This window comes from Osmerus eperlanus, chromosome 27 (genome assembly GCF_963692335.1).
Source record: "Osmerus eperlanus chromosome 27, fOsmEpe2.1, whole genome shotgun sequence".
Lineage (NCBI taxonomy): Eukaryota > Metazoa > Chordata > Actinopteri > Osmeriformes > Osmeridae > Osmerus > Osmerus eperlanus.
The window spans coordinates 3,734,067-3,752,278 of record NC_085044.1 but is presented as its reverse complement, the minus strand read 5'-3'; the positions used below and the strand labels follow the sequence as shown (position 1 = coordinate 3,752,278).

General features: G+C 33.5%; 6 protein-coding genes across 6 annotated transcripts; all 6 read right to left on the bottom strand.

Moving 5' to 3' along the window:
* Positions 1–942, bottom strand: LOC134013538 (olfactory receptor 4B13-like). The gene has a single exon (XM_062453044.1). The coding sequence runs from the start codon at positions 940–942 to the stop codon at positions 1–3; it is 942 nt and encodes a 313-aa protein (XP_062309028.1).
* Positions 943–2,712: 1,770 nt separating this feature from the next.
* LOC134013537 (olfactory receptor 4B13-like) lies at positions 2,713–4,061 on the bottom strand. Its single transcript, XM_062453043.1, has 2 exons — positions 4,028–4,061; positions 2,713–3,677 (listed from the first exon to the last, which is right to left on the bottom strand). Exons 1-2 carry the CDS (start codon positions 4,059–4,061, stop codon positions 2,713–2,715), a joined length of 999 nt encoding a protein of 332 aa, XP_062309027.1.
* Positions 4,062–6,375: 2,314 nt separating this feature from the next.
* Positions 6,376–7,317, bottom strand: LOC134013536 (olfactory receptor 4B13-like). The gene has a single exon (XM_062453042.1). It carries the CDS (start codon positions 7,315–7,317, stop codon positions 6,376–6,378), a length of 942 nt encoding a protein of 313 aa, XP_062309026.1.
* A 1,770-nt stretch (positions 7,318–9,087) lies between these two features.
* LOC134013534 (olfactory receptor 6S1-like) lies at positions 9,088–10,029 on the bottom strand. Its single transcript, XM_062453041.1, has one exon. It carries the CDS (start codon positions 10,027–10,029, stop codon positions 9,088–9,090), a length of 942 nt encoding a protein of 313 aa, XP_062309025.1.
* Positions 10,030–11,799: 1,770 nt separating this feature from the next.
* On the bottom strand, positions 11,800–13,088 carry LOC134013533 (olfactory receptor 4B13-like). The gene is made up of 2 exons (XM_062453040.1): positions 13,077–13,088; positions 11,800–12,765 (listed from the first exon to the last, which is right to left on the bottom strand). Exons 1-2 carry the CDS (start codon positions 13,086–13,088, stop codon positions 11,800–11,802), a joined length of 978 nt encoding a protein of 325 aa, XP_062309024.1.
* Positions 13,089–14,572: 1,484 nt separating this feature from the next.
* Positions 14,573–15,493, bottom strand: LOC134013532 (olfactory receptor 10R2-like; the record flags this gene model as incomplete). The annotated part of the gene is made up of 1 exon (XM_062453039.1): positions 14,573–15,493. A coding segment is annotated over one exon (921 nt), but the record flags the coding sequence as incomplete, so codon positions are not given.
* Positions 15,494–18,212: the final 2,719 nt, after the last annotated feature.

Below are 18,212 nucleotides of genomic sequence, written 5' to 3'. Positions count from 1 at the left end.
TTACTGTGTTGGCAGAGTTTTTCTCTGACCTTTAATACATTTGAACATTGACAGGCGTATGGATCGAATACTCAAACCATAAATGAGTGGATTGAGAAAAGGGGGAAATATCAGAAAGAAAATGGACATGAACACATGAGTTTCGTAAGGCAGATGGCGTAGGTCAAATCTGCTTTGCAGTATTTCAAAAAAGCATCCTATAGAGTACATCAAGACAGCAAACAGGTGTGGGGTGCAAGTTGTGATGGCTTTGTTCTTCATCTTCCTGGAAGACAAACATATTCTGAAAATCTTTGCATATGAGAAAAGGACCATGACTAACTGTGGAAAAGAATATAGAACTACAGATGCTAAACCCACAATGTTAATAACAGCTGTATTTGAGCAGGATAGCTTCACTAGTGAGAAATTGGTGCAGTACAACTTGTCAATGACCTGTTGACAAAATCGTAGTTGAAGATTTATGATAAAAAAAAACAGAAATGCAATCAAGGGATAAACCCAAGTGAACACAATAAGCTTATACACCTTGCTCAGTGACATCATTGTGTGGTAGTGCAATGGGTGACAGATGGCAGCATACCTGTCATAGCTCATCACAGCAAGAATTGTAAATTCAATAGTAGCATACGTGTGTAAACCATATGTCTGGGTTTGACAACAGGCTAGTGATACTTCATATTTGGTTGATAACAAATTACTCAAAAGGGCTGGTAAAAGAATAGTACTTCCATAGACACCATTTGCTGCTAAGTTACCGATAAAAAAATACATTGGCTCGTGTAACGTTTTCTCAACACCGATCACAGAAATTAGAATTATGTTTTCCGTAATGATGATGATGTAGATAATAAGAAAAATGCTAAAGTATTCATGCTTCAACTTTTCCATTCCATAGTAGGCAGTCAACACGATGGATGTAACATCAGAGGAATTTTCCATAATTGAGACAGATTTTTTAAAACACTGTGGGAAAGAAATACAAATGTTATTTATTTATTGCTTTTCTTTTCAAATAAAAGTTTACTATCTAAAATATTTTCAATTTCCTTAATACGAGAATAATAATCATAGTCATCCTAGTAGTAGTAGCAGCAATGTTATTGTTAATACTAATAATAATAACAACAATAATGGCAATAAATCAGAACACTTTAATAGGAACTGACTAATATTCTATACTCACATTTCTAATGTACTGATGTCAGTCATTTACCTGTGTGCAATCTCCACACATATGAAATGAATTTAACAGAAGCTCTTATGAACTTATTTCTAACCTCTTCAGTCATGTGGTCTTTGATACGCTCAAACTGTCACACAGGATCAGAATCCCTGGACAGTATTCTTTCATCATGAAAAGTGAGTAAATATTCATTCCTCCACCACTGGGTGTGCTCTACTATAATAATGTATGTTGATCTTATCTAATATTCTTTCAGATTAAGAAAATAATATTTTATATTTGTAATTAGCATTTATAATTTTTAATGTTGGCACAATGTATGTTTCTGTTTGGTCTAGAAGCACCAGATCATTCAGCAGGCACCTTTTGAATGAGAATGCATTCTGAAAGATGCAGCAGACCTTAGGTAACCTTTTATAATAACTGGCCTTTATAGACCAGTAAATATAATTTATGAGTAACTGTACAATTCACAATGTGTTCAAATGCAATTATTTAATATTACTGTCATAGTCAAATACATACTGAATATATCATATAGTTCATCATGTTTTTCAATGGCTCTATTGAAATATTGTTTTATTGCAGAAGCTAACAGCGTTCTTTCACCTCCATAATCTAACTAATATCTCCAGAACTATAACATTTATTAAAAACAGGTTGAGTTGTAACAGCTTATGCCAGTCTATGTTGTTAGAACAAGCTCAATATTGACAAGGCTGAACCTTAACATCAACTTTACTTTTTGACATTGTCTAGTCAACGGATCACAGGATATTTCTTGTAGAATATTTGTATATATTGTAATATATCATGTACATACATCAACATGTATTTCTTTGAGCTTCCAGGTGATGCACATGTAATATACTTATAATGCCCCTGATATATACTTACAATATATCACAGAAACATTCAGAGATGTTTGCAAGTGTAATGCAGTTGGTCTGAAATGACTGAGAACATCTAATAGTCAACAAGATGTGCTTTGAATTGAATTTAAATTCAAACAATTGAATTAGTCTATAACGATTGTCTCATTTGTATACTTATTTTAGGTGACATTTTGTAATATTGAGAAAAGAACAACAATAAAACCAAACATATTGTAAATCAGTTGATTTACTCTAAGGAAGTGCACACACCCAACACATAACACACATAACATAAACATAGGTATACACATTGTTATGACCCTTCAAACCTTTCATGAATAATGGGAATGTAAAAGCATTAAAAACACCAAATTTACATTTAGACCTTTATTTAGCACATACCGTAAATAGTGAATACTTTTGCTAAATAATGACAGGTGAATCACAGGTAATGCAGAAATGAATGAAAAACAATCAATGTTATAAGACAAAGCAATTCAATTTTAGTGCAACAGAATTATATGCTGTACGGAGAACCAAACAAATAAAATAATAATAATAAAATGTCTGGGCTGAAGTAATAGACTCTTGAGTAAATCTATTGAATATGGTAAACCATGTATTAACATGATCAATGCATAAGAAAATCATCTACTGTGTTGGCACAGTTTTTCTATGACCTTTAATACATTTGAACACTGACAGGCGTATGGATCGAATACTCAAACCATAAATGAGTGGATTGAGAATAGGGGGAAATATCAGAAAGAAAAGGGACATGAACACATGAGTTTCGTAAGGCAGATGACGTAGGTCAAATCTGCTTTGCAGTATTTCAAAAAAGCATCCTATAGAGTACATAGAGACAGCAAACAGGTGTGGGGTGCAAGTTGTGATGGCTTTGATCTTCATCTTCCTGGAAGACAAACATATTCTGAAAATCTGTGCATACGAGAAAAGAACCATGACTAACTGTGGAAAAGTATATAAAACTACAGATGCTAAACCCACAATGTTAATAACAGCTGTATTTGAGCAGGATAGCTTCACTAGTGAGTAATTGATGCAGTACAACTTGTCAATGTCCTGTTGACAAAATCGTAGTTGAAGAGTTATGATAAAAAAAATCTGAAATGCAATCAAGGGATAAACCCAAGTGAACACAATAAGCTTATACACTTTGCTCAGTGACATGATCGTGTGGTAGTGCAATGGGTGACAGATGGCAGCATATCTATCATAGCTCATCACAGCAAGAATTGTAAATTCAATAATAGCATAAGTATGTATACCATATATCTGGATTCGACAACAGGCTAGTGACACTTCATATTTTGTTGATAATAAATTACTCAAAAGGGCTGGCAAAAGAATAGTACTTCCATAGACAGCATTTGCTGCTAAGTTACCGATAAAAAAATACATTGGCTCGTGCAACGTTTTCTCAACACCGATCACAGAAATTAAAATTAAATTTTCCGCAATGATGATGATGTAGATAATAAGAAAAATGCTAAAGTATTCATGCTTCAATTTTTCCATTCCATAGTAGGCAGTCAACACGATGGATGTAACATCAGAGGAATTTTCCATAATCAAGACAGATTTTGAAAACACTGTGGGAAAGAGATACAAATGTTATTTATTTATTGCTCTTCTTTTCAAATAAAAGTTTACTATCTACAATATTTTTAATTTCCTTAATACGATAATAATACTCCTAGTAATTCTAGTAGTAGTAGCAATATTATTGTTACTACTAATAATAATAACAATAATAGCAATAAATCAGAACACTTGAATAGGAACTGACTAATATTTTATATTAACATTTCTAATGTGCTGATGTCAGTTATTTACCTGTGTGCTGTCTCCACACATATGAAACTAATTTAATCGAAGCTCTTATGAACTTATTTCTAACCTCTTCAGTCATGTGATCTTTGATACGCTCAAACTTTGTCACACAGGATCAGAATCCCTGGACAGTATTCTTTCATCATGATAAGTGAGTAAATATTCATTCCTCCACCACTGGGTGTGCTTTACTATAATAATGTATGTTGATCTTATCTAATATTCTTTCAGATTAAGAAAATAATATTTTAGATTTGTATTTGACAGTTATAATTTTTAATATTGGCACATCTTCCTCCACTGGCTTCCCATCACAGCCCGTATCAGATTCAAGACTCTGGTACTGACCTTCCGAGCGGTGAACGGGACTGCACCCGACTACATCAAGTCTCTCCTCCAGCCTTACACCCCCCCCCGCCACCAACGGTCTTCTTCTGACAACCGTCTGGTGGTCCCACCGCTCAAGAGTGCCCGGTCCCAACACAAGCTCTTCTCCTGTCTAGCCCCCCAATGGTGGAATCAACTCCCCACCTCCATCAGGGACACTGACTGTCTCCCCACCTTCAAGAAAAGGCTCAAGATGCACTTGTTCCGGGAGTACAACGGCGCTTAGGCAATGCTTGGCTGGACCTGATGTTAGTTTCCTCCAGGATCACAATGACTCGTATTGAGAGACTTGTTGCTCTTGTTGGTTAGTTGTAACGGTTTCAAATTCTTGTACTCGCTGTGAAATATTTTTACTGTTGATTGTTTTTTCTACAGGTACACTCTTGCACTCTTGTGGGGAGTTTCATGTTGTTCAATTGTAACTTGTTTAACTGCATGCTCTTATGGTTCTTCCCTTTGGTACTTATTTGGTTTTCCACAATGTATGCTTCATGTTTTGGCTGCTCGCAATGTTTCGGGCTATCTCGTTGTTATGATCAGTGACATATGCTTTTTTGTAAAGCTCTCTCTTGGAAGTCGCTTTGGATAAAAGCGTCTGCTAAATGCATAAATGTAAATGTAATTTATGTTTCTGTTTGGCCTAGAAGCACAAGATCATTCAGCAGGCGCCTTTTGAATGAGAATGCATTCTGAAAGATGCAGCAGACCTTAGGTAACCTTTTATAATAACTGGCCTTTATAGACCAGTAAATACAATTTATGAGTAACTGTACAATTCACAATGTGTTCAAATGCAATTATTTAATATTACTGTCATAGTCAAATACATACTGAATATATCATATAGTTCATCATGTTTTTCAATGGCTCTATTGAAATATTGTTTTATTGTAGAAGGGAGTCAGGTGGCTGAGCGGTTAGGGAAGCAGGCTAGTAATCTGAAAGTTGCCAGTTCGATTCCTGGCCGTGCCAAATGACGTTGTGTCCTTGGGCAAGGCCCTTCACCCTGCTTGCCTCGGGGGAATGTCCCTGTACTTACTGTAAGTCGCTCTGGATAAGAGCGTCTGCTAAATGACTAAATGTAAATGTAGAAGCTAACAGCGTACTTTCACCTCCATAATCTAACTAATATCTCCAGAACTATAATATGGATTAAAAACAGGTTGAGTTGTAACAGTTTATGCCAGTCTATGTTGTTAGAACAAGCTCAATATTGACAAGGCTGAACCTTAACATCAACTTTCTTTTTGACATTGTCTAGTCAACGGATCACAGGATAATTCTTGTAGAATATTTTTATATATTGTAATGTACCATACATGTACATCAACATGTATTTCTATGAGCTTCCAGGTGATGCACATACGCTGTTACTGCAATGAAGTGAACATTAAAATAAATAATTGTCATACAATATACTCATAATGTCCCTGATATATACTTACAATATATCACAGAAACATTCAGACATGTTTGCAAGTGTAATGCAGTTGGTCTGAAAGGACTGAGAACATCTAATAGTCAACAAGATGTGCTTTGAATTTCGTTTAAATTCAAACAATTGAATTTGTCTATAACGATTGTCTCATTTGTTTCCTTATTTTAGGTGACATTTTTTAATATTGAGAAAAGAACAACAATAAAACCAAACATATTGTAAATCAGTTGATTTACTGTATGGAAAGTGCACACACCCAACACATAACACACATAACATAAAAATATGTATACACATTGTTATGAACCTTCAAACCTTTCATGAATAATGTGAATGTAAAAGCATTGAAAACACGAAATTTACATTGAGACCTTTATTTATCACATACCGTAAATAGCAAATATTTTTGCTAAATAATAACAGGTGAATCACAGGTGATGCGGAAATGAATGAAAAGTAATCCACATCATAAGACAAAGCAATTCAATGTTAGTACAACAGAATTAAATGCTGTATGGAGAAGCAAAAAATAAAAATAAAATACAAAGCCTGGGCTGAAGTAATAGACTCTTCAGTAAATCTATTGAATATGGTAAACCATGCATTAACATGATCAATGCACAAGAAAATAATTACTGTGTTGGCAGAGTTTTTCTCTGACCTTTAATACATTTGAACATTGACAGGCGTATGGATCGAATACTCAAACCATAAATGAGTGGATTGAGAAAAGGGGGAAATATCAGAAAGAAAATGGACATGAACACATGAGTTTCGTAAGGCAGATGGCGTAGGTCAAATCTGCTTTGCAGTATTTCAAAAAAGCATCCTATAGAGTACATCAAGACAGCAAACAGGTGTGGGGTGCAAGTTGTGATGGCTTTGTTCTTCATCTTCCTGGAAGACAAACATATTCTGAAAATCTTTGCATATGAGAAAAGGACCATGACTAACTGTGGAAAAGAATATAGAACTACAGATGCTAAACCCACAATGTTAATAACAGCTGTATTTGAGCAGGATAGCTTCACTAGTGAGAAATTGGTGCAGTACAACTTGTCAATGACCTGTTGACAAAATCGTAGTTGAAGATTTATGATAAAAAAAAACAGAAATGCAATCAAGGGATAAACCCAAGTGAACACAATAAGCTTATACACCTTGCTCAGTGACATCATTGTGTGGTAGTGCAATGGGTGACAGATGGCAGCATACCTGTCATAGCTCATCACAGCAAGAATTGTAAATTCAATAGTAGCATACGTGTGTAAACCATATGTCTGGGTTTGACAACAGGCTAGTGATACTTCATATTTGGTTGATAACAAATTACTCAAAAGGGCTGGTAAAAGAATAGTACTTCCATAGACACCATTTGCTGCTAAGTTACCGATAAAAAAATACATTGGCTCGTGTAACGTTTTCTCAACACCGATCACAGAAATTAGAATTATGTTTTCCGTAATGATGATGATGTAGATAATAAGAAAAATGCTAAAGTATTCATGCTTCAACTTTTCCATTCCATAGTAGGCAGTCAACACGATGGATGTAACATCAGAGGAATTTTCCATAATTGAGACAGATTTTTTAAAACACTGTGGGAAAGAAATACAAATGTTATTTATTTATTGCTTTTCTTTTCAAATAAAAGTTTACTATCTAAAATATTTTCAATTTCCTTAATACGAGAATAATAATCATAGTCATCCTAGTAGTAGTAGCAGCAATGTTATTGTTAATACTAATAATAATAACAACAATAATGGCAATAAATCAGAACACTTTAATAGGAACTGACTAATATTCTATACTCACATTTCTAATGTACTGATGTCAGTCATTTACCTGTGTGCAATCTCCACACATATGAAATGAATTTAACAGAAGCTCTTATGAACTTATTTCTAACCTCTTCAGTCATGTGGTCTTTGATACGCTCAAACTGTCACACAGGATCAGAATCCCTGGACAGTATTCTTTCATCATGAAAAGTGAGTAAATATTCATTCCTCCACCACTGGGTGTGCTCTACTATAATAATGTATGTTGATCTTATCTAATATTCTTTCAGATTAAGAAAATAATATTTTATATTTGTAATTAGCATTTATAATTTTTAATGTTGGCACAATGTATGTTTCTGTTTGGTCTAGAAGCACCAGATCATTCAGCAGGCACCTTTTGAATGAGAATGCATTCTGAAAGATGCAGCAGACCTTAGGTAACCTTTTATAATAACTGGCCTTTATAGACCAGTAAATATAATTTATGAGTAACTGTACAATTCACAATGTGTTCAAATGCAATTATTTAATATTACTGTCATAGTCAAATACATACTGAATATATCATATAGTTCATCATGTTTTTCAATGGCTCTATTGAAATATTGTTTTATTGCAGAAGCTAACAGCGTTCTTTCACCTCCATAATCTAACTAATATCTCCAGAACTATAACATTTATTAAAAACAGGTTGAGTTGTAACAGCTTATGCCAGTCTATGTTGTTAGAACAAGCTCAATATTGACAAGGCTGAACCTTAACATCAACTTTACTTTTTGACATTGTCTAGTCAACGGATCACAGGATATTTCTTGTAGAATATTTGTATATATTGTAATATATCATGTACATACATCAACATGTATTTCTTTGAGCTTCCAGGTGATGCACATGTAATATACTTATAATGCCCCTGATATATACTTACAATATATCACAGAAACATTCAGAGATGTTTGCAAGTGTAATGCAGTTGGTCTGAAATGACTGAGAACATCTAATAGTCAACAAGATGTGCTTTGAATTGAATTTAAATTCAAACAATTGAATTAGTCTATAACGATTGTCTCATTTGTATACTTATTTTAGGTGACATTTTGTAATATTGAGAAAAGAACAACAATAAAACCAAACATATTGTAAATCAGTTGATTTACTCTAAGGAAGTGCACACACCCAACACATAACACACATAACATAAACATAGGTATACACATTGTTATGACCCTTCAAACCTTTCATGAATAATGGGAATGTAAAAGCATTAAAAACACCAAATTTACATTTAGACCTTTATTTAGCACATACCGTAAACAGTGAATACTTTTGCTAAATAATGACAGGTGAATCACAGGTAATGCAGAAATGAATGAAAAACAATCAATGTTATAAGACAAAGCAATTCAATTTTAGTGCAACAGAATTATATGCTGTACGGAGAACCAAACAAATAAAATAATAATAATAAAATGTCTGGGCTGAAGTAATAGACTCTTGAGTAAATCTATTGAATATGGTAAACCATGTATTAACATGATCAATGCATAAGAAAATCATCTACTGTGTTGGCACAGTTTTTCTATGACCTTTAATACATTTGAACACTGACAGGCGTATGGATCGAATACTCAAACCATAAATGAGTGGATTGAGAATAGGGGGAAATATCAGAAAGAAAAGGGACATGAACACATGAGTTTCGTAAGGCAGATGACGTAGGTCAAATCTGCTTTGCAGTATTTCAAAAAAACACCCTATAGAGTACATCGAGACAGCAAACAGGTGTGGGGTGCAAGTTGTGATGGCTTTGTTCTTCATCTCCCTGGAAGACAAACATATTCTGAAAATCTTTGCATATGAGAAAAGGACCATGACTAACTGTGGAAAAGTAAATGGAACAACAAATACTAAACCCACAATGTTAATAACAGCTGTATTTGAGCAGGATAGCTTCACTAGTGAGAAATTGGTGCAGTACAACTTGTCAATGACCTGTTGACAAAATCGTAGTTGAAGATTTATGATAAAAAAAAACAGAAATGCAATCAAGGGATAAACCCAAGTGAACACAATAAGCTTATACACCTTGCTCAGTGACATCATTGTGTGGTAGTGCAATGGGTGACAGATGGCAGCATACCTGTCATAGCTCATCACAGCAAGAATTGTAAATTCAATAGTAGCATACGTGTGTAAACCATATGTCTGGGTTTGACAACAGGCTAGTGATACTTCATATTTGGTTGATAACAAATTACTCAAAAGGGCTGGTAAAAGAATAGTACTTCCATAGACACCATTTGCTGCTAAGTTACCGATAAAAAAATACATTGGCTCGTGTAACGTTTTCTCAACACCGATCACAGAAATTAGAATTATGTTTTCCGTAATGATGATGATGTAGATAATAAGAAAAATGCTAAAGTATTCATGCTTCAACTTTTCCATTCCATAGTAGGCAGTCAACACGATGGATGTAACATCAGAGGAATTTTCCATAATTGAGACAGATTTTTTAAAACACTGTGGGAAAGAAATACAAATGTTATTTATTTATTGCTTTTCTTTTCAAATAAAAGTTTACTATCTAAAATATTTTCAATTTCCTTAATACGAGAATAATAATCATAGTCATCCTAGTAGTAGTAGCAGCAATGTTATTGTTAATACTAATAATAATAACAACAATAATGGCAATAAATCAGAACACTTTAATAGGAACTGACTAATATTCTATACTCACATTTCTAATGTACTGATGTCAGTCATTTACCTGTGTGCAATCTCCACACATATGAAATGAATTTAACAGAAGCTCTTATGAACTTATTTCTAACCTCTTCAGTCATGTGGTCTTTGATACGCTCAAACTGTCACACAGGATCAGAATCCCTGGACAGTATTCTTTCATCATGAAAAGTGAGTAAATATTCATTCCTCCACCACTGGGTGTGCTCTACTATAATAATGTATGTTGATCTTATCTAATATTCTTTCAGATTAAGAAAATAATATTTTATATTTGTAATTAGCATTTATAATTTTTAATGTTGGCACAATGTATGTTTCTGTTTGGTCTAGAAGCACCAGATCATTCAGCAGGCACCTTTTGAATGAGAATGCATTCTGAAAGATGCAGCAGACCTTAGGTAACCTTTTATAATAACTGGCCTTTATAGACCAGTAAATATAATTTATGAGTAACTGTACAATTCACAATGTGTTCAAATGCAATTATTTAATATTACTGTCATAGTCAAATACATACTGAATATATCATATAGTTCATCATGTTTTTCAATGGCTCTATTGAAATATTGTTTTATTGCAGAAGCTAACAGCGTTCTTTCACCTCCATAATCTAACTAATATCTCCAGAACTATAACATTTATTAAAAACAGGTTGAGTTGTAACAGCTTATGCCAGTCTATGTTGTTAGAACAAGCTCAATATTGACAAGGCTGAACCTTAACATCAACTTTACTTTTTGACATTGTCTAGTCAACGGATCACAGGATATTTCTTGTAGAATATTTGTATATATTGTAATATATCATGTACATACATCAACATGTATTTCTTTGAGCTTCCAGGTGATGCACATGTAATATACTTATAATGCCCCTGATATATACTTACAATATATCACAGAAACATTCAGAGATGTTTGCAAGTGTAATGCAGTTGGTCTGAAATGACTGAGAACATCTAATAGTCAACAAGATGTGCTTTGAATTGAATTTAAATTCAAACAATTGAATTAGTCTATAACGATTGTCTCATTTGTATACTTATTTTAGGTGACATTTTGTAATATTGAGAAAAGAACAACAATAAAACCAAACATATTGTAAATCAGTTGATTTACTCTAAGGAAGTGCACACACCCAACACATAACACACATAACATAAACATAGGTATACACATTGTTATGACCCTTCAAACCTTTCATGAATAATGGGAATGTAAAAGCATTAAAAACACCAAATTTACATTTAGACCTTTATTTAGCACATACCGTAAACAGTGAATACTTTTGCTAAATAATGACAGGTGAATCACAGGTAATGCAGAAATGAATGAAAAACAATCAATGTTATAAGACAAAGCAATTCAATTTTAGTGCAACAGAATTATATGCTGTACGGAGAACCAAACAAATAAAATAATAATAATAAAATGTCTGGGCTGAAGTAATAGACTCTTGAGTAAATCTATTGAATATGGTAAACCATGTATTAACATGATCAATGCATAAGAAAATCATCTACTGTGTTGGCACAGTTTTTCTATGACCTTTAATACATTTGAACACTGACAGGCGTATGGATCGAATACTCAAACCATAAATGAGTGGATTGAGAATAGGGGGAAATATCAGAAAGAAAAGGGACATGAACACATGAGTTTCGTAAGGCAGATGACGTAGGTCAAATCTGCTTTGCAGTATTTCAAAAAAACACCCTATAGAGTACATCGAGACAGCAAACAGGTGTGGGGTGCAAGTTGTGATGGCTTTGTTCTTCATCTCCCTGGAAGACAAACATATTCTGAAAATCTTTGCATATGAGAAAAGGACCATGACTAACTGTGGAAAAGTAAATGGAACAACAAATACTAAACCCACAATGTTAATAACAGCTGTATTTGAGCAGGATAGCTTCACTAGTGAGAAATTGGTGCAGTACAACTTGTCAATGACCTGTTGACAAAATCGTAGTTGAAGATTTATGATAAAAAAAAACAGAAATGCAATCAAGGGATAAACCCAAGTGAACACAATAAGCTTATACACCTTGCTCAGTGACATCATTGTGTGGTAGTGCAATGGGTGACAGATGGCAGCATACCTGTCATAGCTCATCACAGCAAGAATTGTAAATTCAATAATAGCATACGTGTGTAAACCATATATCTGGGTTTGACAACAGGCTAGTGATACTTCATATTTGGTTGATAACAAATTACTCAAAAGGGCTGGTAAAAGAATAGTACTTCCATAGACACCATTTGCTGCTAAGTTACCGATAAAAAAATACATTGGCTCGTGTAACGTTTTCCCAACACCGATCACAGAAATTAGAAGAAAGTTTTCCGTAATGATGATGATGTAGATAATAAGAAAAATGCAAAAGTATGTATGCTTCAATTTTTCCATTCCATAGTAGGCAGTCAACACGATAGATGTAACATCAGAGGAATTTTCCATAATCAAGACAGATTTTTTTAAACACTGTGGGAAAGATATACAAGTGTTATTTATTTATTACTCTTCTTTTCAAATAAAAGTTTATTATCTACAATATTTTCAATTTCCTTAATACGAGAATAATACTCATAGTCATCCTAGTAGTAGTAGCAGCAATATTATTGTTAATACTACTAATAATAACAATAATAGCAATAAATCAGAACACTTGAATAGGAAGTGACTAATATTTTATAGTAACATTTCTAATGTACTCATGTCAGTCATTTACCTGTGTGCTATTTCCACACATATGAAATGAATTTAATAGAAGCTCTTATGAACTTATTTCTAACCTCTTCAGTCATGTGGTCTTTGAAACGCTCAAACTATGTCACAGGATCAGAATCCCTTGACAGTATTCTTTCATCATGAGAAGTGAGTAAATATTCATTCATCCACCACTGGGTGTGCTCTACTATAATAATGTATGTTGATTTTATCTAATATTCTTTCAGATTAAGAAAATAACATTTTATATTTGTAATTGTCATTTATATTTTTTAATGTTGGCACAATGTATGTTTCTGTTTGGCCAAGAAGCACAACATCATTCAGTGGGCACCTTTTGAATGAGAATGCATTCTGAAAGATGCAGCAGACCTTAGGTAACCTTTTATAATAACTGGCCTTTATAGACCAGTAAATATAATTTATGAGTAACTGTACAATTCACAATGTGTTCAAATGCAATTATGTAATATTACTGTCATAGTCAAATACATACTGAATATATCATTTAGTTCATCATGTTTTTCAATGGCTCTATTGAAATATAGTTTTATTGCAGAAGCTAACAGCATTCTTTCACCTCCATAATCTAACTAATATGTCAAGAACTATAATATGGATTAAAAACAGGTTGAGTTGTAACAGTTTATGCCAGTCTATGTTGTTAGAACAAGCTCAATATTGACAAGGCTGAACCTTAACATCAACTATCTTTTTGACATTGTCTAGTCAACGGATCACAGGATAATTCTTGTAGAATATTTTTATATATTGTAATGTACCATACATGTACATCAACATGTATTTCTATGAGCTTCCAGGTGATGCACATACGCTGTTACTGCAATGTAGTGAACATTAAAATAAATAATTGTCATACAATATACTCATAATGTCCCTGATATATACTTACAATATATCACAGAAACATTCAGACATGTTTGCAAGTGTAATGCAGTTGGTCTGAAAGGACTAAGAAAATCTAATAGTCAACAAGATGTGCTTTGAATTTCATTTAAATTCAAACAATTGAATTAGTCTATTACGTTTGTCTCATTTGTTTCCTTATTTTAGGTGACATTTTGTAATATTGAGAAAAGAACAACAATAAAACCAAAGATATTGTAAATCCGTTGATTTACTGTAAGGAAAGTGCACACACCCAACACATAACACACATAACATAAAGATAGGTATACACATTGTTATGACCCTTCAAACCTTTCATGAATAATGTGCATGTAAAAGCATTGAAAACACAACATTTACATTGAGACCTTTATTTAGCACATGCCGTAAATAGTGAATACTTTTGCTAAATAATGACAGGTGAATCACAGGTGTTGCAGAAATGAATGAAAAACAATACACATTATAAGAAAGAAATTCAATGTTCGTGCAACAGAATTATATGCTGTATGGAGAAGCAAAAATAAAAAATAAAATACAAAGTCTGGGCTGAAGTAATAGACTCTTGAGTAAATCTATTGAATATGGTAAACCATGCATTGACATGATCAATACACAAGAAAATAATCTACTGTGTTGGCAGAGTTTTTCTCTAACCTTTAATACATTTGAACACTGACAGCCGTATGGATCTAATACTCAAACCATAAATGAGTGGATTGAGAATAGGGGGAAATATCAGAAAGAAAAGGGACATGAACACTTGAGTTTCGTAAGGCAGATGACGTAGGTCAAATCTGCTTTGCAGTATTTCAAAAAAGCATCCAACTGAATACATTGAGACAGCAAACAGGTGTGGGGTGCAAGTTGTGATGGCTTTGATCTTCATCTCCCTGGAAGACAAACATATTCTGAAAATCTGTGCATATGATAAAATGACCATGACTAACTGTGGAAAAGTATATACAACAATAGATACTAAACCCACAATGTTAATAACAGCTGTATTTGAGCAGGATAGCTTCACTAGTGAGTAATTGGTGCAGTACAACTTGTCAATGGCCTGTTGACAAAATCGTAGTTGAAGAGTTAAGAAAAAGAAAAACAGAAATGCAATCAAGGGATAAACCCAAGTGAACACAATAAGCTTATACACTTTGCTCAGTGACATGATTGTGTGGTAGTGCAATGGGTGACAGATGGCAGCATATCTATCATAGCTCATCACAGCAAGAATTGTAAATTCAATAATAGCATAAGTGAATAAACCATATATCTGGGTTTGACAACAGGCTAGTGATACTTCATATTTGGTTGATAATAAATTACTCAAAAGGGCTGGCAGAAGAACAGTACTTCCATAAAGACCATTTGCTGCTAAGTTACCAATAAAAAAATACATTGGCTCGTGCAACGTTTTCTCAACACTGATCACAGAAATTAGAAGAATGTTTTCCGTAATGATGATGATGTAGATAATAAGAAAAATGCAAAAGTATGTATGCTTCAATTTTTCCATTCCATAGTAGGCAGTCAAAACAATGGACGTAACATCAGAGAAATTTTCCATATTTAAGACAGATTTGTTTTAAACACTGTGGGAAAGAAATACAAATGTTATTTATTTATTGCTCTTCTTTTCAAATAAAATTTTACCATCTACAGTATTTTCAATTTCCTTAATACGAGAATAATACTCATAGTAATTCTAGTTATAGTAGCAATATTATTGTTACTACTAATAATAATAACAACAACAATAATAGCAATAAATCAGAACACTTGAATAGGAACTGACTAATATTCTATACTCACATTTCTAATGTACTGATGTCGGTCATTTACCTGTGTGCTATCTCCACACTAATGAAATGATTTAAACAGAAGCTGTTATGAACTTATTTCTAACCTCTTCAGTCATGTGGTCTTTGAAACGCTCAAACTATGTCACAGGATCATTATCCCTGGACAGTATTCTTGCATCATGAGAAGTGAGTAAATATTCATTCATCCACCACTGGGTGTGCTGTACTATAATAATGTATGTTGATCTTATCTAATATTCTTTCAGATTAAGAAAATTCTATTTTAGATCTGTGATTGGCGTTTATAATTATTAATGTTGTTGGCACACTTTATGTTTCTGTTTGGCCTAGAAGCACAAGGTCATTCAGTAGGCACCTTTTGAATGAGAATGCATTCTGAAAGATGCAGCAGACCTTAGGTAACCTTTTATAATAACTGGCATTGATAGACCAGTACATATAATTTATGAGTAACTGTACAATTCACAATGTTTAAATGCAATTATGTAATATTACTGTCATAGTCAAATACAAAATGCAATATATCATATAGTTCATCATGTTTTTCAATGGCTCTATTGAAATATTGTTTTATTTCAGATGCTAACAGCGTTCTTTCACCTCCATAATCTAACTAATATCTCCAGAACTATAATATGGATTAAAAACAGGTTGAGTTGTAACAGTTTATGCCAGTCTATGTTGTTAGAACAAGCTCAATATTGACAAGGCTGAACCTTAACATCAACTTTACTTTTTGACATTGTCTAGTCCACAGATCACAGGATAATTCTTGTAGAATATTTGTATATATTGTAATATACCATACACATACATCAACGTATATTCCTGTGTGCTTCAAGGTGATGCACATATGCTATTACTGCAATGTAGTAAACATTAAAATAAATAACTGTCATACAATATACTTATAATGTCCGTTTTTTTATGATATTTTTACAACTGATATTTCTGTATTTTATATAAAAATGCATACTTATTATTTATAAAGATTACATAGATTTAAAGGCATTTTTTTTGCTGCTCATTTACAACTGAAAATACGAGTGAAGTGTAGAATGAAATGTCTTCTCATTTCAAGATGAGCATTGCAAGAGGCAGCCTCATCGTTGAATCAAAACGAATAAATTTGGCAGACCGGTGTAAAAATTGACCTAATCTCTATGACTTAAACGTCCTTTTAAGTTTTTTCCTTCTCGTGATATTTTCATGCATTTAGCCTACTCATTGCATTCATTCATAAATAAAGAACCCCCTTTGAAGATTATTCTACGACGTTACCGGCAGTAGAAGATGGAATCGCGATTCAAACAGTACCATCTGCTAACTGAAAATATGCCCCCCAAAACGTAAATAAGCTTGACATTTATTTTGTGGAAAATCGCTCATTCATAAAAAGCTCGCTGGTAGCGATCATTGTCAGTAACAACGCAAAATGCGATATAGCCCTGTGTGGAGAAGCTGCCCCGGTAAATTGTACTACTACGGTACAGTACTAGTAGACTACTGCTGTGTTCGTCTCGGTAGCGATTGCGTTGGTTGAATTGGATTCAACGTTCCGTTGTACGGTTTAGGCTGAAATTAATTATTTTCATGAACAGATTGACAAAGTTTAGGCTGTGGCAATGAAGTTCAGGTTAGTAGTTAGATAGACTTTTGAGTAGTAGACTACTATTTCCGAAAGTAGATGTACTTCCTTAATAATATCAGCTTATATTGTACATTACACATCACAATTGTGTGTCATATCACAAAGTAAAATGAGTAAATAGTTATCACCCTGGCCTCTTTGCTTGTGGCGTTTCTGCAGCTGCCTTGCAGTAAAGCTATAGTTAGCCTAGCTATCCCCCAAGTTAACAGATGCGAAACGAATGTTCTGCCAAAGGTAGTCACGCGTGTTTTCGTGACGTTAGTGACGTAGTGACGTTAGTAACGTCAGTGACTGGCTAGCAAATTAGCCACCGTTAGCTTCACTTTTCGCCACAAAAACTTAACTTGAGCCTAAACCATGCAACGGAACGTAAATCCCAATAGAAGCAACTCAATCGCTACCAAGACGAAACTTTTGACACCTAGGTTGTCTATGTAGGCCAAATATTGACTGAGTTTTAGGGGGGCAAAAAGAAATAAAAATAATAATAATAAAAATATATATGTGAGAGAACAAAGGTTGTGCCCTTGCCGAAGGCAAAGCACACCCAAATATGCAGCAGACAATAGGTAACCTTTTATAATAGCTGGCCTTGATAGACCAGAAAATACAATTTATGAGTAACTGTAAAATTCACAATGTGTTCAAATGCAAACATGTAATATTATTGTCTTAGTCAAATACATACTGAATATGTCATATAGTTCATCATGTTTTTCAATAGCTCTATTGAAATATTTTTTTTTATTCAGAAGCTAACAGCACTTTTTTGCCTCCATAATCTAACTAATATCTCCAGAACTATAATATGGATT